The sequence below is a fragment of the Scyliorhinus torazame genome, chromosome 18, assembly GCF_047496885.1.
Source record: "Scyliorhinus torazame isolate Kashiwa2021f chromosome 18, sScyTor2.1, whole genome shotgun sequence".
Taxonomy (NCBI): domain Eukaryota; kingdom Metazoa; phylum Chordata; class Chondrichthyes; order Carcharhiniformes; family Scyliorhinidae; genus Scyliorhinus; species Scyliorhinus torazame.
In genome coordinates this window covers 24,358,028-24,385,373 of record NC_092724.1, presented here as the reverse complement: position 1 = coordinate 24,385,373, position 27,346 = coordinate 24,358,028, and the positions used below count along the sequence as shown (strand labels likewise).

The following is a 27,346-nucleotide window of genomic DNA, read 5'->3' as shown; positions in this document are numbered from 1 at the left end:
ACACACCCCATGAACGTGTTTTTACCTTCCCCAGGAAGTCCACATCCGGTGTGTCGCTCCCGACTTGGCTCGCTGCTCCAGGACCGGTCCTTCTCCGTAGGCACGTCCGACTCCACAAGGTGGACCCCTTGGTGGACAGGGTTCACCTGCTCCACGCCAACCCTCAATATGCCTACGTTGAGTTTCCTGATGGCCGCCAAGATACTGTCTTACTCAGGGACCTGGCACCGTCAGGTTCCACCCCAACATCCCCCCCCCCCCCCCCCCCCCCCACTAATGCGTCCTCCCCTCCACCTCCCACCGCGCCGCCAATATTGACCCCACCGGACCACCGCCCCCCCGCCCCTTTTCCGCACAAGAGGACAAAGAGGACTTCTGCACGCTCCCGGAGTTCCCCGATGACTGGCCAGCATCAGCATTGCCATCGGCGCCACCTCCACCACCGCCAGCACCGACTTCGCTGCCACCGTTACGCCAATCCCAACGAAGCACCAAAGCACCGGACCGGCTGAACCTTTGACGGACTCCGGACCATCAACATGGACTTTTCTTTCCCTACCACTGTACATAATTCAAATAATTGTATATAGTTTCACGTCACCCCCGCCGGACTCATTTTTAACAGGGGGTGAATGTGGTGATCCACTGTAATAGGAGATGTAAGGTAGGACCTGCACTATAGGTTCGCCGGTAGCTCCTGCCGGCTGGCTCCACCCATGGAGAACTGTATAAATATGCATGACCTCCAGTGCCCTGCCATTTCGCCAGCTGCAGCAGGAGGCCTCGCATCTGACTGTAATAAAGCCACAGTTGTACACAACTTTAGTCTTTGTGCAATTGAACAGCGGTGAAGGAGGTCTCAGCAGGCGACAAACGGCCAGTCGGGTCGGGGTCCTGCGGCGCCGTCCAAGATGGCCACCCCCATGGGTCGCACATGGCAGTCGGTGGACAAGATGGCGGCGCCCATGGGCCGCTCACGGCTTGCGAGGGGGAGAATGGCGGCGGGACCGGGTCGCCCGCGGGGTGTGCAGAGACGGCGGCGGCTGACTGGGCCTGGCATACCGCCACAAAGTGCCCCTTCTTGCCGCCTCCTTTGCACGTCGCTGATCAGGCCGGGCAGCGTTGCCGGGGGTGTTTGGTCTGCCCACAAAAGTCGCATCTGCCCCCCGGGGTTGGCCGGCTGCCGTGCGGCACAGGCTTGCGGTGAATTGGAGGATGAGGTCGGGTCGGAAGCAGGTGGGGTCCACGCTGTCCATGGGGGTGCCGCGCTGCCGGGGGCGTACGCCTGGGCGTTACGGGAGGCCAACTCTAAAGAGTTCACGAGTCTCCTAGCCTCCTCCTTAAGATCTAGTGTATCTCCTTCTAACAGCCGCTGGCGGATCAGTGTGAACAGCATGCCTGTGACGAAGGCGGCCCGAATTAAGGGTTCAGTGTGCTCGGTAGCCGAAACTTGCCGACAGTCGCAGTTCCTACCGAGGGCTAGCAGGGCGCGGTGGAAGTCGTCCAGGGATTCCCCCAGGATTTGGCGTCTGGTGGCCAGAAGATGTCTAGCATATACTTGGTTCACTGGGCGAATATAATGCCCTTTCAGCAGTGCCATAGCTTCAGCGTAGTTAGGCGCGTCCCTGATGAGTGGAAAAATTTCGGGACTCACCCTCGAGTAGAGGATCTGTAACTTTTGTCCTCCGTGGGTGGGTCTGTGGACGTCCTGATGTAGCTCTGGAAGCAAGCCAGCCAGTGATCAAAGGTGGCTGAAGCGTTTGCCGTGTGGGGGCTCAGTTGCAGACGGTCCGGCTTGATGCGGAGCTCCATCTTTCAATATCTTGTCTAATAAATTGATGCACGATCAATTATTGCGAAAGCGAGATTAGAGAATAATCGAAGGCTTTATTAGACAAGGTGTGTTCCCCAGCAGCTCGTAACAGAAAACGGCTGCAGCTGGGGATGAACACCTCTTTATACCGTCCACTGGGCGGAGGCAGCAGACAGGGATTTACCCACGTATCTCTAATACAGTAGTACCTCCAACAGAGGTACCGTAATACATATAATACGGTCTACCACAGTGGGTTACTCAGATCCCACACAGCAGGACCTGGAAGGTGAGTCTGTGGGGGCCGTCCTGGAGGGGAGGCAGGGGGATCCGACCCTGAGGGAGCCCCCATGGTGGCTTGGCCCGCGATCGGGGCCTACCGATCGGCGGGCGGTCTCGTTCTGTGGGGGGCCTGTGTTCCTCCGTGCCGGGCCCCTGTAGGGCTCCGCCATATTGCCCGGGGGCCGGCGCGGAGACGGGAACCCACGCGCATGCGCGGAATCATGCCGGCCAATCCGCACATGTGTGGAATCACGCCGGCCATAACGCGTATGCGCAAACTCGTGCCGGCTGGAGCTGCAGGGAAAACCCCCGTGCTGACCGAATGTGGTGAATGGAACTACTGTTAATTCACCAGTGCACTGTGATATCATGTTACTGCTGTATCATGTTACGTTATGTGTTTAACCCTATGGGGTCCACCTATGGGCCATTGTACGGCTTCACCCACAGGGGGATATGTCGGGCATGTACGGGCTCGCCCATGGCTCCACCCCTTACAGGAAGTATAAAGGCAGCTGACCTGCGGGGCCGCATTCATTGTTGTACCGGTCACAGGCAGGCTCAGTTGTAAGCTGATTAAAACCACGGTTTACTTCTCAACGTGTCTCTCAATGAATTGATGGTCGCATCAATTTAATCAGCTTAAAATACTACTATGGAATCAGGCCTCAAACCTGATAGACTGGAACTCGATCCTCAGGCCGCGGAGGCGAGATAAATTTTTTCGCACTGGCTTCGATGCTTCAAGGCCTACCTCGCCGCTGCCTTTATACTTCCTGTAAGGGGTGGAGCCATGTGCGAGCCCGTACATGCCCCCTCCTTAAGATCGTACTGCGACCGCCGAAGCACTGGTGTTGCAGCCACTTCGGGTGGCTGTGGAGCTGGGCCCGGAGCAGGCACAGGCGTGGACTCCTGGAGCGGCTCTTCCGGAGCTTCATTCCTGTGGACCGGTGCGGCGGGTGGGAGGGAGCGCGAGAACCATATTGGGGTAGGGGCGCTGAACATGGGAGGTTGGACGGGACCTAGTGTGGGGGATGCAGTAGTGGTCGTGGTGCCGGAGCCTGCGCGCGCCAGGTCCCGGAGGGAGACGGTATCCTGCCGGCCATCGGGGTGCCTGATATACGCATCGTGTGGGTTGGAGTGCAGGAGCTGGACCCTCTCTACCAGGGGGTCGGTCTTATGGCTCCAAACATGTTTTCGGAGGAGGACTGGACCCGGTGTCATCAGTCAGGGCGGAAGCGAGGCCCCTGAGGTAGCTCCCCTAGGGAAAACAAACAAGCGGTCATGTGGAGTCTGGTTTGTGGCTGTGCAAAGGAGGGACCTAATAGAGTGGAATGCATCGCTGCCAGTGAGAAACCGGGAGATTCCTGGACCGTAGGGTCAGTAGGACGGTCTTCCAGACCGTCGCGTTCTCCCTCTCCACCTGCCCGTTTCCCCTGGGGTTATAGCTGGTAGTCCTGCTCGAGGCGATGCCCTTACTGAGCAGGTACTGACGCAGTTCGTCGCTCATGAACGACGAGCCCCTGTCGCTGTGAACATAGCTGGGGAAACCGAACAGGGTGAAGACACTATGCAGGGCTTTGATGACTGTGGGAGTGGTCATATCGGGGCAGGAATGGCGAACGGAAAACGGGAGAACTCGTCTATGATGTTCAGGAAGTACGTGTTGCGATTATTGGAGGGGAGGGGCCCTTTGAAATCGATACTAAGGCGCTCAAAGGGCCGGGATGCCTTTACCAGGTGGGCTTTATCTGGTCGATAGAAGTGCGGTTTACACTCTGCACAGATTTGGCAGTCCCTGGTTACAGCTTTGACCTCCTCGATGGAGTAGGGCAGGTTGCGGGCTCGCCCATGGCTCCACCCCTTACAGGAAGTATAAAGGCAGCTGACCTGCGGGGCCGCATTTATTGTTGTACCGGTCACATGCAGGCCAGGCTCAGTTGTAATCTGATTAAAACCACGGTTTACTTCTCAACGTGCCTCTCAGTGAATTGATGGTCGCATCACCGAGCCCCCTAGGAAGAGGAGCATTCATCATTATCGGGGACCGTTGACGCCGGAGCGGTTGGCACTGCTTCTCACCCGGCGTCAGGACTTGGCCACGGGATTGGAGAATCCCTGCCCATGTCTTTACATCGTGTATTTATTGTATTTCAGGTACGGAGTAATCTGCCTGGATTGTACAGAGAACAATACTTTACACCATACCTCGATACATGAGAAAGTAAATCTAAATTAAAAATAAATAAATTTAGAGTACCTAATTAATTGTTTCCAATTAAGGGGCAATTTAACGTGGCCAATCCACCTAACATCTTTGGGTTGTGGGGGTGAAACCCACGCAAACACGGGGAGAATGTGCAGACTCCACACGGACAGTGACCCAGAGCTGAAATCGAACCTGGGACCTCGGCGCAGTGCTAACCACTGCACCACCGTGCTGCCCCCCACCCCAATAAATCTAAATTGAATCATTGCAGATGTCCCCACTGCATTTCTGTCCCCTGCAGAGGGGGGGTCGTACCGTCGGCATTTGCCCTGATCTGCCAGTAGCTTCTGGTCAATTTTAATTACCTCCCCGATGAAGGAGGTGGATGAATATCCCAATCAGAACGACATGGAAAATGAAAGGCTTAGGTCCAAGCCTTCAGGTCAAAGATTGCGAGGAGTTTGATGACATCATTGATGCTCCCTCTGACATCACTAAGGGAACATTATTGATGACATCATTGCTGGACCATTTATGACGTCACCACAATTTACAAGCTGAGCCGGCCAATCGGTGCAGCAGCTGACTGGGCGGGGGGGGGGGGGCTGGCGTGGAATGAATTTCAGTTAAACTTCATCAAGGTTTTGAATTCAGTGGCAGACCTGTGGGCATTGGCAGGAGACTGTAGGTGAGTTGATTCTATCAGAAACTAACACCTTTTTAAGTCCTGACAGAGGGGCCAGAGAGAGACTGAATTGAGCAGTGTTTAACTGAGAGACAAAATCATTAAACCAACTCCTGGGGACATTGCGCTTGAGAGAGGATGCAAAAGCCTTGGCAAGGGGCTGGAGGAGATTTATTAGAATAGTGCCCATGGGCGAAAGGTTGGGGGAGAGACTGGAGGAGCAGAGGACGTTCTCCTCAGAGCAGAGAAGGTTCCGGGGAGATTTGTTAAGAGGTGAACAAAATTGTGAGGCATCTTTGAGAGAGTAAGTGAAGGGGAATTGGTTTCCAATGCAGGAAGGTCGGTAAGCAGATGGACACAGATTTAAGGGGATTGACAAAAGACTCAGAGAGGTATTTTTCTTTTTTACATAGTGAGTTGCTGTGTTGCGGACAGAGCCGCCTGAAAGAATGGTGGAAGCAACGGGTGAAAACCAAGAAAATATTAAACCTGCAGAAAAGAAATACAAAATAAAACTTGTAAGGAATATAACGGTGAATGTAAAAGTTTTAATACATTTTTGAGTTTAAGAGAGTGGCTGAGGGTGTCACAACCTATTAAAGACATACGCAGCAGATAATAGCCAAGATAATGGCAGATTTATTAAACAAGGACTTTATATATTTTTTTCACTGTAGAGGAAGGGGATAAAATAGCAGGGATAGGTATGGAGTGAGGCACTGCGTAGGATAAACGGGACCTCCTCCTGTGCAAGGATGAGCCTGATACAGTTTAAGGTAGTGCACAGGGTGCATATGACTCGGGCGAGAATGAGTGGGTACTTTCAGGGGTTAGCAGATGCGTGTGAGAGGCTCAGAGCCAAGCGATCGAGAGGTTGGAGGAGACGGTGGGGGAGCATGAGGAGCAGCTTGCTTCGTTGGCCGAGATGGGGGTGTTGAGAGATACCCAGGAGCAGCTTCAGAAGAAGGTGGAAGATCTTGAGAACCTTGAGAATATGGGGAAAAGTGAGGTTTTCCCGATCCATGCGAGGGGCAGGAGAGGAGGTTGGGGGAGTTGCTGTTTGGGATAGTGGGGGGGGGGAGCTTTAGATATTTGGGCATCCAGGTGGCGCGGGGGTGGGAGCAGCTGCACAAGCTGAATCTGGCTCGGTTGGTGGAGCAAATGAAGGGGGTCTTTAGGAGGTGGCATGTGGTCCTGCTGTCGCTGGCGGGACGGGTGCAGTCGGTTCTCCCGAGGTGCTTATTTGTGTTCCAGAATCTCCCCATCTTCATTCCAAAGGCTTTTTTTAGGAGGGTGAATGAACTGATATTGGGGTTTGTTTTGTGCGGGTAAAGCCCCGCGGGTGAAGAAGGTGCTGCTGGAGTGGGTCGGGGTGGGGGGGGGGGGGGGGGGTGGGGGGGGGGGTTGCTGGCTCTTCCAAACTTGATGAATTATTATTGGGCAGCGAACATGGCCATGGTTCGGAAGTGGGTAGTGGGGGAAGGGTCGGTGTGGGAGCGGATGGAGGCAGCCTACTGGAAAGACCCGGGTTTGGGGGCATTGTTGTCGGCGCCTCTGCCATTCTCGCCGGCCAGGTACTCCACAAGCCCGGTAGTGGTGGCGGTCCTGAGGGTGTGGTGGCAGCACCTGAGGCTGGAGGGGGCCTCGGTTTGGGCCCCCGATCTGTGGGGTGTTGGATATTTATTTGTTTTGATTATTTGTATTCCTGTTTGCTTGCTTTTTTATGATTGTGTTTGATATATATATATAAATGCCTCCATAAAATATTTTCAAAGGCCCCATGACATTCAAAGGAATTTCCATCGCTGAACCCCTACAATTGGCATCTGGGGGGTTACCATTGATCAGAAACTGAACTGGACTGGCCATGTTAATACTGTGGGGGCCAGAATAGGTCGTGTCCGGGCCCTGTTTGCGCCGCCGTGAAACGCGAAGGCCTTCACGACGGCGCGAACACTTGGCCTCAATATCGGAGAATCGCCCCATTGTGTGAGTGTGTATGTGAGAGTGTGTGACAGAGTGTGTGAGAGAGTGTGTGTGTGGATGTGAGAAAGTGTGTGAGAGCGTGAGAGAGTGTGTGAGAAAGAGTGTGAGAGACTGTGAGTGTGCGTGAGAGGATGTGTGTGAGTGTGAGTGTGTGCCTGAGAGTGTGAGAGAGCGTGTGTGTGTGCAAGAGTATATGAGAGATATGTGTGAAAATGAGTGTGTGAGAATGTGTGAGAGTTTGAGACTGTATGTGAGTGTGTGTGAGGTGTGAGAGTGTGAATGTGTGTGTGTGAGTGTGTGTCAGTGTGTTAGAGAGAGCCTGTGAGAAGGGTGAGAGAGTTGTGTGAGTGTGTGAGACAGTGTGCATGTGAGAGAGTTTGTATGTGAGTGTATGAGAGAGTGTGTGAGAGAATGTGTGTAAGGCAGCGTGTGTGAGTGACTGTGATTGAGTGAGAGAATGTGAGAGAGAGAATGTGTGTGAGTATGAGAGAGTATGTGTGGGTGTTAGTGGGAGTGTGAGTGAGAGAGTGTGTGAGTATGAAAGAGAATATGTGAGAAGTGTGTGAGAGATGTGTGAGTGTGAGAGACAGATTGTGCGAGTGTGAGATGTGTATGAGAGTGGGCGTGAGAGCGTATGTATGACAGCATGTGTGTGAGACAGTGTGTGTGTGTATATGAGAGTGTGTGAGAGTGTGTGTGAGTGTATGAGACAGAGAGTGTGTGAGTTTGTAAGAGTGTACATGTGAGGGTGTGCTGGAGAGTTTGTCTGTGTTAGAGTGTGTCAGTGTGTGTGAGACAGACTGTGTGTTTGTGAGAGTGTGTGTGAGAGAGACAGTGTGTGAGTGTATAAGAGTGATGTGAGTGTGTGTGAGTGAGCCTGTGAGAAGTGTATGAGAGATGTGTATGTGTGAGAGACAGTGTGAGTGTTAGAGATGCACGTGAGAGTGTGTGTGTAAGACAGTGTGTGTGAGAGAGTATGTGTATGTGAATATGTGAAAGTGAGAGATAGTGGGCACGATTCTCCGAAATTGAGACAGCGAAATGGGCACGGGGCTACCGATTCTGGCCCCACGGCGCTGGAGCGATTCACGCTGCTCCAGCACCCCTTCCCGGCGCCAAGCCAACCCGCACATGCGTAGTTGGGCTGCGCCAACCCGCGAATACGCGGGGGACTTCCTCAGCGCGCACCCCCCGACGCAACATGGCGTGGGGGTTCAGGGGCCGGCCGGGTAATAAAATAGGGCCGGGGCTGGAGAGCTGCCCGCCGATCGGTGGGTCCCGATCGCGGGCCAGTCCCCATCGGAGGCCCCCCCACCGGCGAAGGAGCCCCACAGGCCGCCCCCGACCCTTCGCGCAGAGTTCCCGCCGGCAGCGATCAGGTGTGGACGGCGGGACTCTGCCGTTTCCACGCGGCCGCTCGGCCCATCAAGGCCGGAGAATCGGCGGCCCAGCCGCGGACAGCGGCCCGCGGCCGACACCGCGCCGGCGCAAATGGCACCGATTCTCCGCTCCTCGGAGATTCGCCTGCCGGCGTCAGTCCGGCGCCGCGGGAAAAAATGGCGTGAACGGCGATTCTCCCATACGGCGCGGCATGGGAGAATCGCGCCCAGTGTGTGTGAGTGTGTGCAAGAGTGTGAGAGAATGAGTGTGTGTAGATGTGTGAGAGAGAATGTGTGTGTGAGAGAGAAAGCCTGTGAGATGTGTGTGTGTGAATGCGTGAGAGATGTGTGTAAGAGTTTGTGAGAGTGTGTAAGAGAGTGTATGAGTGTGTAAGAGAGTGTGCCTGAGAGACTGTGTGAGTGTGTGTGAAAGAGTATTTGAGAGAGAATGTGTGGGAGTGTGTGAACATAGAACATACAGTGCAGAAGGAGGCCATTCGGCCCATCGAGTCTGCACCGACCCACTTAAGTCCTCACTTCCACCCTATCCCCCGTAACCCAATAACCCCTCCTAACCTTTTTGGTCACTAAGGGGCAACTTATCATGGCCAATCCACCTAACCTGCACGCCTTTGGAGTGTGGCAGGAAACCGGAGCACCCGGAGGAAACCCACGCAGACACGGGGAGAACGTGCAGACTCCACACAGACAGTGACCCAGAGCCGGGATCGAACCCGGGTCCTTAGCGCCATGAGGCAGCAGTGCTGTAGGCAGCAATGCTAACCACTACGCCACCGTGCTGCCCTGAGGTACAGCAGAGCTAAGCAGAGTGAGTCTGTATGTTAGAAGGTGTGTGAGAGAGTGTGTGAAAGAGTGTGTGAGAGAGTGTGTGGGAGTCTGTGAGTCTGTATGTGAGAAGGTGTGTGTGAGAGTGTGTGTGCGAGAGTGTGTAAGAGTGTGGGAGTCTGTATGTGAGAAGGTGTGAGAGAGTGTGTGGGAGTGTGTGAGAGTCTGAGAGTGTGTGTGAAGAGAGTGTGAGAGAGTGTGTGTGAGAAAGTATGTGAGATTGCGTGAGAGGGAATGTGTTGTGAGAGAGTGTTGTGTGTTGGGAAAGTGCGAGTGTGTGTGAAAGTGTGTGTGAGTGTATGTGAGAGATAGTGTATGAGACAGTGTGTGAACGAGTGAAAGCATGTGTGTGTGTGAATGAGTGTGCATCTCTGAGTGTGTGAGAGAATGTGTGCAAAAGATTGTGAGAGTGTGTATGTGGATGAATATGTGCGTGTGCATATGAACGAGTGTGCATGCATGTGAATGACTGTGTTTGTGTGTGGTGAGAGTGTGTTTGCGTGAGTGAGTGGTGAGAGTGTCTGATGAGGGTGCGTGTGAGAGAGTGACTGTGTTTGTGTGAGATAGCGTGTCTGTGTGGGCTGGATTCTCCTGCTCCACCCGCAGCAAGATCGCCACGGGCGGGACGCAGACCATGTACAGATCCACTGACCTCGGGCGGGAATTTCCGGTCGCCAGGAGGGCGCGGCCGGAGAATCCCGCCCTGTGTGTGAGTGTGTGTGTGAGAGGGTATGTGTGTGTCAGAGGGTGAGTGTGTGTGTGTGTGGTGAGAGTGTATGTGCGCGAGTGTGTGTGCGGGAGTGTGCATACGAATCTGTGGTGAGAGTGTGCATGTGTGTGAATTAGTATGTTTGTGAGAGTGTGTGTGACAGAGTACGTGAGAGTTAGTGTGTTTGAGAGTGTGTGTGTGAGTGTGTGTGTGAGAGGGTATGTGTGTGTCAGAGGGTGAGTGTGTGTGTGTTGGTGAGAGTGTGTGACATTGTGTGTGAGAGGGTGTGTATGAGTGTGTGGTGAGAGTGTATGAGTGCGAGTGTGTGTGCGCGAGTGTGCACACGAATCTGTGGTGAGTGTCCGTGTGTGTGAATTAGTATGTTTGTGAGTGTGTGAGTGTGAGAGTTAGTGTGTTTGAGAGTGTGTGTGTGAGAGGGTATGTGTGTGTCAGAGGGTGAGTGTGTGGGTGAGAGTGTGTGTGTGAGGGTGAGTGTGTGTGTGGTGAGTGTATCTGCACACGAGTGTGCACACAAATCTGTGATGTGTGCGTGTGTGTGAATTAGTATGTTTGTGAGAGTGTGTGTGTGAGAGTGTGTGAGAGTTAGTGTTTGAGAGTGTGCTTGAGAGAGTGTGTGAGTGTGTGTGAGTGTGAGAGCGTGTGTGAGAGTGTGTGTGTGAGAGTTAGTGTGTTTGAGAGAGAGTGTGAGAGAGAGTATGTGAGTGTGTGTGAGTGTGAGAGAGCGTGTGTGTGAGTGAATGTGTGTGAGAGAGTGTGTGTGTGAGAGAGTGTGTGAGAGTTAGTGTGTTTGAGAGAGAGTTGTGTTTCACGACGGCGTGAACAGGGCCCGGCACGACCTATTCTGGCCCCCACAAATGGCCGCGCCAACCCGCGCATGCGCAGTTGGGGCAGCCCAATCCTGCGCATGCGCGGGGAACGTCTCACCAACATGGCACCGGTGTTCTGGGGCGGCGCACGGAAGGAGGTAGGCCCGGGGGGGAGAGGCTGGCCCGACGATCGGTGGGCCCCGATCGTAGGCCAGACCCCATCGGAGGCCAACCCGGTGAAGGAGCCCCCCTCCCTCCCCCTCAGGCTGCCCCCCCAGAGTTCCCGCCGGCAGCGACCAGGGGTGGACGGCACCGGCGGGAACCTGTCGTGTCGTAGCGGCCGCTCGGCCCATCCGGGCCGGAGAATCGCCGCTCGCCGGTTCTCCGAGCGGCCTGGTGCGAATCGCCGCCGCTGGTTTCCGGGGGGGTGGAAGAATCGTGTGATTCAACCCTGTTTAAAAATAAAGTCCGGCGGGGGTGACGGGCTCATAGATTCAGTCAGTCCGGTGCCCGGATCGTACGTTGCGACCGCCGAAGCACTGGTGCTGCAGCCGCTTCGGGTGGCTGTGGAAGTGGGTGCGGAGCAGGCACAGGCATGGACTCCGGGAGCGGCTCTTCCGGAGCTTCATTCCTGTGGACCAGTGCGGCGGGCGGGAGGTAGCGCGGGAACCATATAGGGGTGGGGGCACTGAACATGGGAGGTTGGACGGGACATAGTGTGGGGGATGCAGTAGTGGTCGTGGTGCCGGAGCCTGCGGGCGCCAGGTCCCGGAGGGAGACGGTATCTTGCCGGCCATCGGGGTGTTCGACGTACGCATAGTGTGGGTTGGAATGCAGGAGCTGGACCCTCTCTACCAGGGGGTCGGTCTTATGGCTCCAAACATGTTTTCGGAGGAGGACTGGACCCGGTGTCATCAGCCAGGGCGGAAGCGAGGCCCCTGAGGTAGCTCCCCGAGGGAAAACAAACAAACGGTCATGAGGAGTCTGGTTTGTGGCCGTGCAATGGAGGGACCTAATAGAGTGCAGCGCAGCGGGGAGGACCTCCTGCCAGTGAGAAACTGGGAGATTCCTGGACCGCAGGGTCAGTAGGACGGTCTTCCAGACCGTCGTGTTCTCCCTCTCCACCTGCCCGTTTCCCCAGGGGTTATAACTGGTAGTCCTGCTCGAGGCAATGCCCTTACTGAGCAGGTACTGACGCAGTTCGTCGCTCATGAACGACGAACCCCTGTCACTGTGGACATAACTGGGGAAACCAAACAGGGTGAAGACACTATGCAGGGCTTTAATGACAGTGGGGGTGGTCATATCAGGGCAGGAAATGGCAAACGGGAAGCGGGAGAACTCATCTATGATGTTAAGGAAGTACGTGTTGCGGTTATTGGAGGGGAGGGGCCCTTTGAAATCGATACTGAGGCGTTCAAAGGGCCGGGATGCCTTTACCAGTTGGGCCGTATCCGGTCGATAGAAGTGCGGTTTACACTCCGCACAGATTTGGCAGTCTCTGGTTATAGCTCTCACCTCCTCGGTGGAGGTTGCGGGCCTTGATGTAGTGGGCGAGCTGCGTGACCCCCGGGTGGCAGAGGTCATCGTGGATAGCCTGTAGTCGGTCATCTTGCGCGCTGGCGCATGTGCCGCGGGACAGGACTTCTGGGGGCTCGTTGAGCTTCCCAAGACGATATACTATATCGTAGTTATAGGTGGAGAGTTCGATTCTCCACCTCAAGATCTTATCATTCTTGATCTTGCCCCGCTGCGTATTGTCGAACATGAAGGCAACCGATTGTTGGTCAGTGACGAGGGTAAACCTCCTACCAGCGAGGTAGTGCCTCCAGTGCCGCACGGCTTCCACGATGGCTTGGGCTTCTTTTTCGACCGAGGAGTGTCGAATTTCGGAGGTGGTGAGGGTGCGTGAAAAAAACGCTACTGGTCTGCCTGCTTGGTTGAGGGTGGCGGTGAGAGCGACCTCTGAGGCGTCGCTCTCCACCTGGAAGGGGGCGGACTCATCCACCGCACGCATCGCAGCTTTGGCGATATCCGCCTTGATGCCGTTGAAGGCCTGGCGAGCATCGGCTGCCAGTGGAAAGAGGGTGGCCTTAAATAGTGGGCGGGCTTTGTCCGCATACTGGGGGACCCACTGGGCGTAATAGGAGAAAAATTCAAGGCACCTCTTCAGGGCCTTGGGACAGTGAGGGAGAGGGAGTTGTAGGAGGGGGCGCATACGGTCAGAGTCGGGCCCTTGGACCCCGTTTTCCACGACGTAGCCGAGGATGGCTAGCCTGGTTGTGCGGAAAACGCATTTCTCCTTGTTGTAGGTGAGGTTGAGTTTTTGGGCAGTTTGGAGAAATCGGTGGAGGTTGGCGTCGTGGTCCTGCTGATCATGGCCGCAGATGGTGACATTGTCCAAGTACGGAAACGTGGTCCGCAGCCTGTACTGGTCCACCATTCGGTCCATCGCTCGTTGGAACACCGAAACCCCGTTCGTGACGCCAAAGGGGACCCGGAGGAAATGGAAAAGGTGGCCGTCTGCCTCAAACGCCGTGTAGTGGCGGTCCTCCGGGCGGATTGGGAGCTGGTGATATGCAGACTTCAGATCCACCGTGGAGAACACGCGGTAGTGCGCGATCTGATTTACCATGTCTGCAATCCGGGGAAGGGGGTACGCATCGAGTTGCGTAAACCGGTTAATGATCAACCACCATCCGGAACTTTTCCCCGGTCTTGACGACCACCAGGGGCTATTGCTGGCCTCTATGACCCCCTCCCGCAAGAGACGCTGGACCTCGGACCTAATGAACGTCCTGTCCTGCATGCTATACCGCCTGCTTCTGGTGGCTATTGGCTTGCAATCGGCGGTGAGGTTTGCGAAGAGGGGGGGGGGTTGATTTTTATGGTTGCGAGGCTGCATATGGTGAGCGGGGGCAGGGGCCCCCCGAACTTAAGAGTTAGGCTCCTGAGGTTGCACTGGAAGTCGAGTCCCAAAAGGAGAGGAGCGCAGAGGTCTGGGAGCACATATAGTTGAAAATTAGCGGACTCAGCGCCCTGTATCGCAAGAGTTGCAGTAGTGCACCCTTGGATTTGCATCGAGTGCGACCCAGAGGCGTGGGATATGGTTTGTTGCGTCAGGAATATTAGGAACGAGCAGCGTCTTACCATGTCCGGGTAAATGAAGCTCTCTGTGCTCCCAGAGTCGAAAAGGCAAGGTGTCTCGTACCCGTTCACCCGGACGGCCATCATGGAGCTCCGGAGGTGCTTAGGTCGCGACTGGTCCAGGGTGACCGCGCTGAGGTGTGGGTAGCCGGCGGCATGATCGGAGGTACTGGGGCGGCCCCGCGATGGCTGTCCGTGTCGGTCGTATGCATCGAGCGGCATAGCAGATGGCGGCCAAGATGGCGGCCCCCGTTGGTCGAGTGTGGCGGGCAGTGAGGAAGATGGCGTCCAAGATGGCGGGCCCCATGGATCGCACGTGGCCGGCCGCGTGGGGGAGGATGGCCAAGATGGCGGCCCCCATGAGTCGCACATGTTATGCGGAGGCGGAGGCGGCAGACGCGCTGCCACCTTGCGGGGTCTGCGGGCCTGTGAGTCTGTGGATCGGGTCTGTGAGTTCGCGTTCTTAGACCTGGCCGGGCAGACCTTGGCGAAGTGTCCTTTTCGCACACAGCTGCTGCAGTTCGCGTTGCGGGCCGGGCAGTGCAGTCGGGAGTGTTGGGACTGGCCGCAAAAGTAGCAGGCTAGCCCCCCATGATGGGCGGGAGGCCGCGCGGCACAAGCCTGGGGTAGTCTCGGGTCGGGGGCCAACGAGGGGGTCGCGTGATCGGCCAGGAACGCAGTAAGGCTCTGAAAAGCGGCCTCCAGAGGGGTAGCCAGTTTTACCGTGTCGTCCAGGTCCTGGGCCCCTTTTTCGAGCAGGTGCTGTCTCACATAGTTCGATCGGACCCCCGCCACGTAAACGTCTCGGACGGCGAGCTCCATATGCTGAGTGGCCGTAACGGCCTGGTAGTTACAGTTGCGCGCGAGGGCTTTGAGGTCGCGTAGGTAATCACCTAGCGACTCCCCGGGGTGCTGGCGGCGAGTGGTGAAGACGTGTCGCGCGTATACCTCGTTCACAGGCCGCACATAGAGGCGTTCGAGTAGTGCGAGGGCCTCTGTATAGGAAGCGGCTTCGTCGAGCTGGACAGAAATGCGATGGCTCACCCGTGCGTGGAGGAGGCTCAGCTTCTGTTCGTCAGTGACGGATGGCGTAGACGACGCGGCGAGATAGGCCTTGAAGCATCGAAGTCAATGTGAAAAAATTTATTTCGCCTCCGCGGCCTGTGGATCGAGTTCCAGTCCATCAGGTTTGAGGGCTGATTCCATCGTAGTATTTTAAGCTGATTAAATTGATGCGACCATCAATTCACTCGAAGACACGTGGAGAAGTAAACCGTGGTTTTAATCAGCTTAGAACTGAGCCTGCCTGTGACCGGTACAACAATGAAGGCGGCCCCGCAGGTCAGCAGCTCTTATACTTCCTGTAAAGGGGGTGGAGCCATGGGCGGAGCCCGTACATGCCCCAACATATCTCCCTGTGGGTGAAGCCACACAATGGCTCATAGGTAGAGCCCACAGGGTTAATAACACAACACAGTGCACTGGTGAATTATCAGTAATTATACATTCACCACAAGTGTGTGTTTGGGAGAGTGAGTGTGTGTTTGGGAGCGAGTGTGTGTGTGAGAGTGTGTGAGAGTGAGAGAGTGTGTGAGAGTGAGTGTGTGTTTGGGAGAGAGTCTGTGTGTGTGTGAGAGTGTGTGACAGTGAGAGCGTGTGTGAGAGTGAGTGTGTTTGAGAGTGTGTGTTTGGGAGAGTGTGTGTGAGTGAATGTGTTTTAAAAAATATACATTTATTCAGATTTTCAACAAAACACTCCAACCAGAAAAAAAAATTAAGCACAAAACAAACAAAAATTATACATGAGATTTCCAACAAAATACAATAACCCCCATTTAACAAATAAACACGCCAGTAAGGAAATAAACGCCCCACTCTAACCTAAACAAAACAGAAAAACCAAACCCCCCCGCCCCCCTCCCCGGGTTGCTGCTGCTGCTGACCTCCACCTAACGTTCCGCGAGAAAGTCTAGGAACGGTTGCCACCGCCTGGGGAACCCCTGCACAGACCCTCGCAAGGCAAACTTTATCCTTTCCATCTTGATGAACCCTGCCATATCGTTAATCCAAGCTTCCACGCTTGGGGGCTTCGCATCCCTCCACATTAGTAGGATCCTCGGAACACCGGCCTCTTTCGGCTCCTACACTCCCGGCTCGTCCGATACCCCAAATAGTGCTTTCCCCCAGCTCGGCTTGCCCCGGGTGTTCACCACTTTGGACATAGTTCTCGCAAAGTCCCTCCAGACCCCCTCCAGCGCCGGGCATGTCTGGAACATGTGGCCGTGATTTGCCGGGCTCCCCGAGCACCTCACACACCTGTCCTCCACCCCAAAAAACCTACTCATCCTCGCCCCTGTCATATGCGCTCTATGGACAACTTTGGACTGTATTAGACTGAGCCTGGCGCAAGAGGGGGAAGAATTAACCCTACTCAGGGCATCAGCCCACAGATCTTCATCCAGCTCCTCCTCCCACTTACCCTTTAACTCCTCCACCGAAGCCTCCTCCGCCTCCTGCAGTTCCTGACAGATTGCCGAGACCTTGCATTCTCCAACCCATACACCCAAAATCACCCTGTCCTGAATCCTTCGTGCTGGGAGCAGTGGAAATTCCCTCACCTGCCGTCTCACAAACGCCCTCACTTGCATGTACCTAAAAGCATTCCCGGGAGGTAACCCAAATTTCTCCTCTAGCGCCCCTAGGCTCGCAAAAGTCCCATCGATGAATAGGTCCCCGATTCTTTTAATCCCTGCCCGATGCCAGCTCAGAAACCCCCCATCCATCCTACCCGGAACGAACCAGTGGTTCTCTCGTATCGGGGACCAGACCGAGGCCCCCACCTCACCCCTATGTCGCCACCACTGCCCCCAGATCTTCAGAGTCGCCGCCACCACCGGACTCGTGGTGTACCTTGTCGGCAGAAGCGGCAACGGTGCCGTCACCAGAGCCCCCAGACACGTACCCGCACAAGGCACCACCTCAAGCCTCTTCCACGTCGCCCCCTCTCCCTCCATTACCCACTTACGGATCATCGCCACATTAGCTGCCCAATAATAGCCACATAGATTTGGCAGTGCCAACCCCCCCCCCCCCCCCCCACCCCCTCCCCTGCCCCTGCTATGCTCCAAAAGCACCCTTTTCACCCTCGGGGTCTTATTCGCCCATACTCCAGCTTACCCGCTTTTAAAAAGCCTTGGGGATTAGGATGGGCAGGCACTGGAACACAAACAGGAACCTTGGGAGGACCTTCATCTTGACCGACTGCACCCTACCCGCCAGGGAGAGTGGCAGCATATCCCATCTCTTGAAGTCCCCCTCCATCTGCCCCACCAACCGTGTCAAATTGAGCTTGTGGAGGGCCCAGCTCCTAGCTACCTGGATCCCCAGGTAACGGAAGCTCCTCGCCGCCCTCTTCAGCGGTAGCTTGTCTATCCCCCTTCCCTGGTCCCCCGCATGCACCACAAAGAGCTCACTCTTCCCCACGTTGAGCTGATAGCCCGAGAAGTCCCCAAACTCCCTAAGGATCCGCATAATCTCCGCCATACCCTCCACTGGGTCTGCAACATATAACAACAGGTCATCAGCATATAACAACACCCGGTGTTCCTCCACCCCCCCCCCCCCAGCCCCCCCCCCCCCACCCCCCCCGGACCAATCCCCTCCAGTTCCTAGACTCCCTCAGTGCCATGGCCAGCGGCTCAATTGCCAGTGCAAATAACAAGGGGGATAATACCTCATCCCGCGGTACAACCGAAAGTACTCCGACCTCCGTCGGTTCGTAGCCTCACTCGCCACTGGGACCCTATATAATAGCCTGACCCATCTTATGAACCCTTCCCCGAACCCAAGCCTCCCAAGCACTTCCCAGAGATACTCCCATTCCACCTGATCGAAGGCCTTCTCCGCGTAAATAGCCGCCACCACCTCCACTTCCCCCTCCACCGAGGGCATCATGATCACATTTAAGAGCCTCCGCACATTCGTGTTTAACTGCCTGCCCTTCACAAACCCCGTCTGGTCCTCATGGATCACCCCCAGGACACAGTCCTCAATCCTCATAGCCAGCACCTTCGCCAACAACTTAGCGTCTACATTGAGGAGCGAAATTGGCCTATACGATCCACATTGCAATGGATCCTTATCCCGCTTCAAAATCAACGAAATCAGCGCCCGGGACATTATCAGGGGCAGGTCCCCTCCTCCCTCGCCTCATTGAAAGTTCTCACCAGCAGGTCCACATACTTTCTGTAAAATTCAACCGGGAACCCATCCGGTCCCGGGGGCTTCCCCACCTGCATGTTCCTCAATCCTTTAACCAGCTCCTCCAGCCCAATCAGCTCCCCCAAACCAGCCACCTGCTCCTCCTCCACCCTCTGGAACCTCAGTTGGTCCAAGAATCGCCGCATCCCCTCCCCCCCACTCCGGGGGCTCAGACCTATACAGATCCCGATAGAAGTCCCTAAATACCTCATTTATTCTCACCGCACTCCGCACCGTAGAACATAGAACATTACAGCGCAGTACAGGCCCTTCGGCCCACGATGTTGCGCCGACCTCTGAAACCACTCTAAAGCCCATCTACACTATTCCCTTATCGTCCATATGTCTATCCAATGACCATTTGAATGCCCTTAGTGTTGGCAAGTCCACTACTGTTGCAGGCAGGGCATTCCATGCCCTTACTACTCTCTGAGTAAAGAACCTACCTCTGACATCTGTCTTATATCTATCTCCCCTCAATTTAAAGCTATGTCCCCTCATGCTAGACATCACCATCCGAGGAAGAAGGCTCTCACTGTCCACCCTATCCAATCCTCTGATCATCTTGTATGCCTCAATTAAGTCACCTCTTAACCTTCTTCTCTCTAACGAAAACAGCCTCAAGTCCCTCAGCCTTTCCTCATAAGATCTTCCCTCCATACCAGGCAACATTCTGGTAAATCTCCTCTGCACCCTTTCCAATGCTTCCACATCCTTCCTATAATGCGGCGACCAGAATTGCACGCAATACTCCAAATGCGGTCGCACCAGAGTTTTGTACAGCTGCAACATGACCTCATGGCTCCGAAACTCAATCCCTTTACCAATAAAAGCTAACACACCGTACGCCTTCTTAACAACCCCCTCAACCTGGGTGGCAACTTTCAGGGATCTATGTACATGGACACCGAGATCTCTCTGCTCATCCACACTGCCAAGAATCTTACCATTAGCCCAGTACTCTGTCTTCCTGTTATTCCTTCCAAAATGAATCACCTCACACTTTTCTGCATTAAACTCCATATGCCACCTCTCAGCCCAGCGCTGCAGCTTATCAATGTCCCTCTGTAACTTGTAACATCCGTCCGCACTGTCCACAACGCCACCGACTTTAGTGTCATCTGCAAATTTACTCACCCTCCTTCTACGCCCTCCTCCAGGTCATTTATAAAAATGACAAACAGCAGTGGCCCCAAAACAGATCCTTGTGGTACACCACTAGTAAATGGACTCCAGGCTGAACATTTCCCATCAACCACCACACTTTGCCATTTTCCAGCTAGCCAATTTCTGATCCAAACTGCTAAATCACCCTGAATTCCATGCCTCCGTATTTTCTGCAGTAGCCTACATGGGGAACCTTATCAAACGCTTTACTGAAATCCATATACACCACATCAACTGCTTTACCCTCATCCACCTGTTTGGTCACCTTCTCAAAGAACTCAATAAGGTTTGTGAGACACGACCTACCCTTCACAAAACCGTGTTGACTATTCCCCCCTCTATCTCTAATTCCACCAATCTCCCTCGCTGCCTCCCTCTTACGAAGCTGATGTGCCAGCATTCGGCTCGCCTTCTCCCCATACTCATATACCGCCCCCTGCATTTTCCTCCACTGCGCCTAAGCTTTTCCCGTGGTCAATAGATCAAATTCCATTTAGAGGTTTTGTCGCTCCCTAAGCAGCCCCACCTCGGGGGCCTCTGCATAGCTCCTGTCCTCCCTTAATATCTCCCCCACCAATCTCTCCCCCTCCCTCCTCTCTCTTCTCCCTATGGGCCCTGATGGAAATTAGCTCTCCCCTAACCACCGCCTTCAGAGCCTCCCAGACTACCCCCACCTGCACCTCCCCATTGTCGTTGGCCTCTATGTATCTTTGAATACACACCCGGATCCGCCCGCACACCTCCTCATCTGCCAACAGTCCCACATCGAGGCGCCACAACGGGCGCTGGTCCCTCTCCTCCCCCAACTCCAGCTCCACCCAATGCGGGGCGTGATCCGAGATGGCTATGGCCGAATATTCTGTTCCCTCCACTTCCAGGATTAGTGCCCTACTCATTATAAAGAAATATATCCGGGAATAGGCTTCATGGACGTGGGAGAAAAAAGCAAATTCTCTGGCCACTGGCAAACCTCCACGGATCCACTCCTCCCATCTGGTCCATAAACCCCCTGAGCACCTTGGCCGCAGCCGGCCTCTTACCCGTCCTGGACCTGGAACGGTCCAGTGCTGGGTCCAGCACCATGTTGAGGTCCCCCCTATTATCAAGCTCCCTGCCTCCAGATCCGGAATCCAACCCAGCATGCGTTTCATAAATCCGACATCATCCCAATTCGGGACATATACGTTCACCAGTACCACCCGCACCCCCTGCAACATACCACTCACCATCACGCATCGACTTCCATTATCCACTACAATATTCATCGCCTCAAATGACACCCGCTTCCCCACCAGTATCGCAACCCCTCTATTCTTCGCATCCAGCCCCGAGTGAAAGACCTGCCCTACCCATCCCTTTCTCAGCCTGACCTGATCTGCCACCTTCAAGTGTGTCTCCTGGAGCATGACCACGTCTGCCTTCAGTCTCTTTCAGTGCGCGAACACCCGGGCCCTCTTGACCGGCCCATTCAGGCCCCTCACATTCCAAGTTATCAGCCGGATCAGGGGGCTACTCGCCCCCCCCCCCCTTGCTGACTAGCCATCCCCTTTTTTAGGCCAGCCACGTTCCCACGCTTCTTGCACCCTCCAGTCCCCCAGGCGGCGGACCCCCGCCCCGACTCCCTCTTCTACCTCCAGCTCCCCTTTGGCCAATACAGCAGCAACCCAGTTCACCCCCCCCCCCCAGCCAGATCACCGTCCAGCCATTTTGCTCCCCCCATTACACTCCCGTAAGTCATAGATTATCATAGAATTTACAGTGCAGAAGGAGGCCATTCGGCCCATCGAGTCTGCACCAGCTCTTGGAAAGAGCACCCCACCCAAGGTCAACACCTCCACCCCATCCCCATAACCCAGTAAACCCCACCCAACACTAAGGGCAATTTTGGACACTAAGGGCAATTTATCATGGCCAATCCACCTAACCTGCACATCTTTGGACTGTGGGAGGAAACCGGAGCACCCGCAGGAAACCCACGCACACACGGGGAGGATGTGCAGACTCCGCACAGACAGTGACCCAAGCCGGAATTGAACCGGGGACCCTGGAGCTGTGAAGCAATTGTGCTATCCACAATGCTACCGTGCGGCCCTAAGTCAGCTGACTCCTGCTGACCCCGGCCACTCCCACCATTCCAATGACCCCCCAGTGTGGGAATCCCCACACCTCCCCCTGTCGATCAATGTGAGCTCTCCTCCAGCACCACCCTTCCCTCCAAACCCCGCCCCTCCCTTCCTTAGCGCGGGAAAAAGCCTGCGCTTTCCATCCGAGCCGGCCCCGCCTCCTATGGCGCAGCTCCTTTTTCTGCGACCTCGCCCCAGCTCCCCATCCCCGGACTTCCACCCCCCCCCTCATCAGCGGGGACCTACAGAACCGGCGCCCACACTCTCACACAGCCCCCACATCATATCCACTCATCCTTTCCCATTTACCCTCTTCCCAACCTGAAACCAGAAGAACACCCCCAAAATACAGTGAACACCCCCCCACAACAAACCCTCAGTTCGAGTCCAGCTTTTCAGTCTGAGTAAAGATCCACGCCTCATCTGGCGTCTCAAAATAGTGGTGACGGTCCTGAAACGTGACCCACAATCGCGCTGGCTGCAGCATTCCAAACTTCATCCCCTTCCGATGGAGAACCACCTTGGCCCGATTAAAACCAGCCCTCTTCTTGGCCACCTCCGCACTCCAGTCCTGGTATATTTGGATCTCCGTGTTCTCCCACCTGCTGCTCCGTTCTTTCTTCGCCCACCTCAGGACGTACTCTCTGTCCATAAAGCAGTAGAACCTCACCACGACTGCCCTTGGCGGCTCGTTGGCTTTAGGCCTCCTTGCCAGGACTCGATGAGCCCTATCCAGCTCCAGGGGCCTCGGGAAAGCTCCCGCGCCCATCAGCGTGTTGAGCATTGTAGCTACATATGCCCCAATGTCGGACCCCTCCACTCCTTCAGGGAGACCAAGAATCCGAAGGTTCTTCCTCCTCGACCTATTCTCCAGGTCCTCAAATTTCTCCTGCCACTTGTGTAGCGTCTCGTGCGCCTCCACCTTCACCGCCAGGCCCAAAATCTCGTCCTCGTTGTCTGAGGCCTTCTGCCGCACCTCTCAAATCGCCGCCCCTTGGGCCTTCTGGGTCTCCACCAGCCTTTCGATCGACGCCTTCATTGGCGCCAGCATTTCTGCTCTCAGCTCCGCAAAGCAGTTTGTAAGGAGCTCCTGCTGCTCCCGTGACCACTGTGCCCACGCTGCTTGATCGCCACCCGCCGCCATCTTGCTTTTCCTCCCCCGCTCTCTTCGCTGCTCCAAAACCACTGTTTTGATCGCTCCACTCCTGGTCCACTCCATACAGTGCTGGGGGAACCTTACTATCACCTTCCCACACTGGGAACCGTCGTATAGGTGCCGCTGGAGCTCCTCAAAAGGGCCCAAAAGTCCGTTCTTGGCGGGAGCTGCTGAACGTGCGATCTACCTAGGTATAGCCGCAGCCGGAAGTCATCTGTGAGTGAATGTGTTTGAGAGAGTGTGTGTGTGTGTGTGAGAGTGAGTTTGTGTGTGTGTGTGTTAACCTTGTGACATGTGGAGCTGAGAGCTAATATCAGAATTAACAGAATCTATGCATTCAGACACTGGCCCCCTACTCATTGTTTTGACCGCAGAGTAATGATGTAATCTGTAAAGCTACATCAATTGGGTGAATTTCCCACAACAGATATTTGCGCCTTTAAGTCTTTGCTGACTGACTATTGGATTGCCGGCTGGCCTCCTGTGTTCATTAAAACTCTGGTGCTCGTAATTTACCTTGCACCATCCCATTCCCTGATCGGCCCGGTGCTTGCTGACCCTCGTTGACTCCCGGTTAGGCATCACCTTGATTTTAAAATTCTCACCCCTTCCTATCTCTAATCTCCCACAGCCCTCTGAGATCTCCACGCTACTCGAATTCTAGTTCCTTGGGAATTCTTTGGTTTCCATTGTTTCACCATTAGCGGTCGTGCCTTCAGCTAGCAAGACCGAGCTCTGGGATTTCTACCATAAACCTCTCTCCACCTCTCTCATCTGCTTTCAGAGACGATCCAACGTCTCTGGTCACCAGTGCAAATATCTCCTGTTGTATGGTGTTAAATTTTGTTTAATAATAATTTCTGTGATTCTCCTTGGGATTTTTGATTGCTTTATACGTGTTATATAAATGCAAATGTTGTTCTTATTGATATTTTTTAATGTATATTTTTATTTTATAGATTTTAATTTCTGTATAAACCATCAGACCTTTTCCCATAAATGCAGTCTTCGAAGACCAGTCAACTCCCTGTAAACCTGGGTCAGACGATGGACGAGTTTGAGGCCTCAACATTAAGCTCTCAGCAAAGTCTTTCCTCAATATCATCACAATGCAGTGAGATGCAGGAGGAGATCATGGCAGAGGAGTTGCTGAAAGTTATGAACTTTGCAGCCTCAAAGATCCAGGCCTTGTGGCGAGGCTATTGCACCAGGAAACAACTCTACATAGAGCAGGGTGCAGCCATGTTTCTGCAAGCCTTCTGGAGGGGTTACCAAGTCAGGAAGCTTCTCCAAGTGCCGGTTAGCAAACCTCTGCTAATCCATGTCAAGTCCCTGGCCAGCTGGGCGCAATCCCAGGAGCAGCGGCGGCTACTGCAAGCTGGTCAGATTCATATCCAGAGTCGGCAGCATTGTCAGCGACAACCTATCCAACTACCCATACAGAAAGGCCCCATGTGGACAAGCAGTTTACAGCGGAAGATCCTCGCTGCCACCATTATCCAGGCCTACTGGAGAGGTTACGTGGTGAGGAGAGACCTAGCCATTAAAACTGGAGCCGCCATTTTCATCCAATCCTTTTACAGGGGTTACCTGGCCCGACGCAATCTCAAAGCTAACTCCACACCTGACCCAATACCCCAGGACGAGGAGGCCAAGATGGTGGCTTATAACATGTCCTTCGGTCCAGGTCACTTTAAAACACAAACTCCTGTTCCAGAAAGCCCTCAGTGGAATTCCAGCTCCTTCCAAACAGGATTAAGGAAAATGTCATTGCCCAGAAGTAGACTAGCAGAGAATGCTTCTTTCTTATACTCCGGCAATAATGATTGTGTCTCAGGAAAAGGTGACACTGTGCAAGCGACCAAACCCAGACGCCTTTTGAGTTGGTACCCTGACTCTAGACAGGAAAATGATACTTCAGCAGGGACAATGTCGACCATTCAGATGGGCTACAAGAGTAGTGTGTTTGTTCCTGGGTATTTTATAGAAGGTGCTGGCGACACCACCTCGATGAGTGGTCAACACAGCACCATCCAAACACAGCCAAAGTATATCAGCCCCGTGAGGGAAGTGAAGGAAAAAGATTTGGACCTGGTAAAATCAGGGAAATGGGAAAAACACCAAAATGTAAAGAACAAGGACAGAATGTGCCAGCAGAACATTCTGGGCATAACAGCAGCAAGGCCGAAATACTGTTACAGGGGCCAGGAGAATGTCGAGGGTAAAGGGGAGAGAAACAAGTCTGTCTCCCAGTATCTGGTGAAATGCACTCCCTATGCCTCCGGTAAAGCTAGAAAACTTATCCGCTACAGGGAGGATTCCAGCTCAGTTTCCTCTCTGAGTGACCAACCCTTTAATGAGGCTCCGGCCTCCAAACTGGACTGTGACCTTTCTGAGCTGGAAGTGCCGAGGCGGAGCCCCTCCTATTGCCGCAAATCCTCAGCCCGGAAGACCCTGAAGCAGCTGAGGGAGGAAAGCGCTGCTGCTGGAACCATTCAGGCAGTGTGGAAAGGCCACTGTGCCCGCAGATTCCTCAGGCAACAAGCGGATGCAGCCACCAAAATCCAGGCCATTTTCAGAAGTTACCGGATCAGGAAAGAGTTTGCAAATGAAGGGATTTTCCCCCTGGTTTATGCAAAGGACTCGTGCAGGTATCTGAACAAAGAGCGGGTGTCACAGACTGCCAGCAGCAGAAGCAATCGTCCTCAATCTGGAGGAGGATCTGAGAGCCCTGGTGATGGGGCAACGGATTACCCCACAGCCTCTACGCCAGGGGATTCTCAGAGGACGGGCGCTGATCCCAGACACGTCAACAGTGAATCGGAAACATTCGTTCAGCCTTCCCAAAGACTGGAGACGGCCAAAAGAGAGCCAGTCTGCAGCTCTGCCACTCCTGTCTTGGAGGCAGAGGAAGCTCCCAGCTCATCGCCACCTGCTGTTACCCCTGGCAGCGAGGGTAGGAAATGCAGTCAGTCACATCACTGGATGCAAAAGACGGTGCAAACCAGGAAGCAGTACCAGGTGAGAATCCGCGCTGCCTGCACCATCCAGGCAGGCTGGAGAGGGCACCAAACCCGAGGTTCAATCAGGAAACAGCGCGAGGCCGCGACAAAGATCCAGGCTCATTTCCGGGGATTCCGGATCAGGAAGTTAATGAGCAACATGGAGAGGGAGGAAGATCTGAGTGACATCACCGATGGTGCCAGCTGGGGAACCCCTGATTCCGAGACACGAGATGCTCCGGACTATTTATATTTAAAGACAGAAGCTGTGAATGGCCACGCTGCCAGGGAGCCACCAAGAAACAGAGAGGCGAGAATCCAAGTGGAATTCTGCTGCCAACACAACCCGGCCTGGAGGGATCAGGCCAAACCAGATGGACCAGCAATTTTTGTGAAGCGTAACCCGTGCTACAACCCCCGAAAGGTCACCATACATGTGAAAGCAGCGGGGGGAGACATGAGCTGAACTGAATACCCCATCCCACCACTGTCCAACTTCAAAGTCAACAGTGAAAGTGTATCAACAGCCAGAGATAAAAACAGGGAGATTGGCGCCTGCCCCTTTAATAAAATAAAACCCTTAAAAATGCACAGGCTTCAGCTGCGGTTGATTATTGAGAAGGTTAACCATCTTGCCACTCTGGTTGGCTATTACACTCGACCATCTCCTCTTAGGCCTCCATTAGCTCGAGCCCGTTGACCATTTTAATCCCAAGGTATTCCAGATACAGTCACACACCCCACATACCAGCCAACTTTGCACAGAACCAAACCGTATTTGCGGCAAACAATCAGGCCCTATGGGGACCGACTGATCCCCTCCTGGTGTTTACCCTCCATATGAGCCTCCTCACACCCCTTTTCATCGCACCCTATCAACATCTCTTTATTCCTTTCTCCCTCATGCGTTTCTCAAGCTTCCCCTTAAATATATAATAATGATAATAATCTTTATTGTCACAAGTAGGCTTACATTAACACTGCCATGAAGTTACTGTGAAAAGCTCCGAGTCGCCACATTCCGGCGCCTGATCGGGCACATAGAGGGAGAATTCAGAACGTACAATTCACCTAACAAGCACGTCTTTCGGGACTTGTGGGAGGAAACCGGAGCACCCGGAGGAAACGCACGGTCTGCACAGACAGCAACCCTAGCCAGGAATCGAACTAGGGACCCTGGGGCTGTGGAGCAACAATGCTAACCACTGTGCTGTCTCTGCTGTTCACCTCGACGCTGTGGGAACAAGCTACACATTGTCACAATTCTCTGGGTAAAGACATTTCTTCTAAATTCCCAGATGGATTCATTCATTTTCACCATTTGGAATTAAAGAATAGTCTCCAGGACAATGGAATCCACGAGAAATGGGGTTGAATTTTGCCAGAATTTGGCAAAGTGTCAGGCTCAGACTGAAAATTGGCATGTAACACTCCAGTTTTCTCTCCAAATATTGAGCTTCATAAAGACAGAAAAATGAGTGGCCGTGGTTTACGCTGCCATTCTGGTGGGGCGAGGCCTCAGAACCGGCAACCGGCTCAATAGAGATCGCGGCACCATCTTTAAAGCGAGCCTGGGTCAGCGCTGCAGTCTGATGGCCCTCAGTCCCCCCCCCCCACAACAATCCTCGCCAGCATTCCCCCCCACAACAATCCTCGCCAGCATTCCCCCCCCCCACAACAATCCTCGCCAGCATTCCCCCCCCCGTCCCCCCCACAACAATCCTCGCCAGCATTCCCCCCCCCGTCCCCCCCACA

The 27,346-nt window shown here is 54.3% G+C and overlaps 1 protein-coding gene across 1 annotated transcript; it reads left to right on the top strand.

Moving 5' to 3' along the window:
* The first annotated feature begins 4,954 nt into the window (after positions 1-4,954).
* Positions 4,955-26,180, top strand: LOC140395047 (uncharacterized). Its single transcript, XM_072482395.1, has 2 exons — positions 4,955-4,992; positions 23,549-26,180. Exon 2 carries the CDS (start codon positions 23,589-23,591, stop codon positions 26,055-26,057), a length of 2,469 nt encoding a protein of 822 aa, XP_072338496.1. The 5' UTR covers positions 4,955-4,992; positions 23,549-23,588; the 3' UTR covers positions 26,058-26,180.
* The last annotated feature ends 1,166 nt before the right edge of the window (positions 26,181-27,346 follow it).

Coding starts and splice junctions, on each gene's coding strand:
- LOC140395047 (XM_072482395.1), top strand. CDS start 23,589: ATGCAGTCTTCGAAGACCAGTCAACTCCCTGTAAACCTGGGTCAGACG.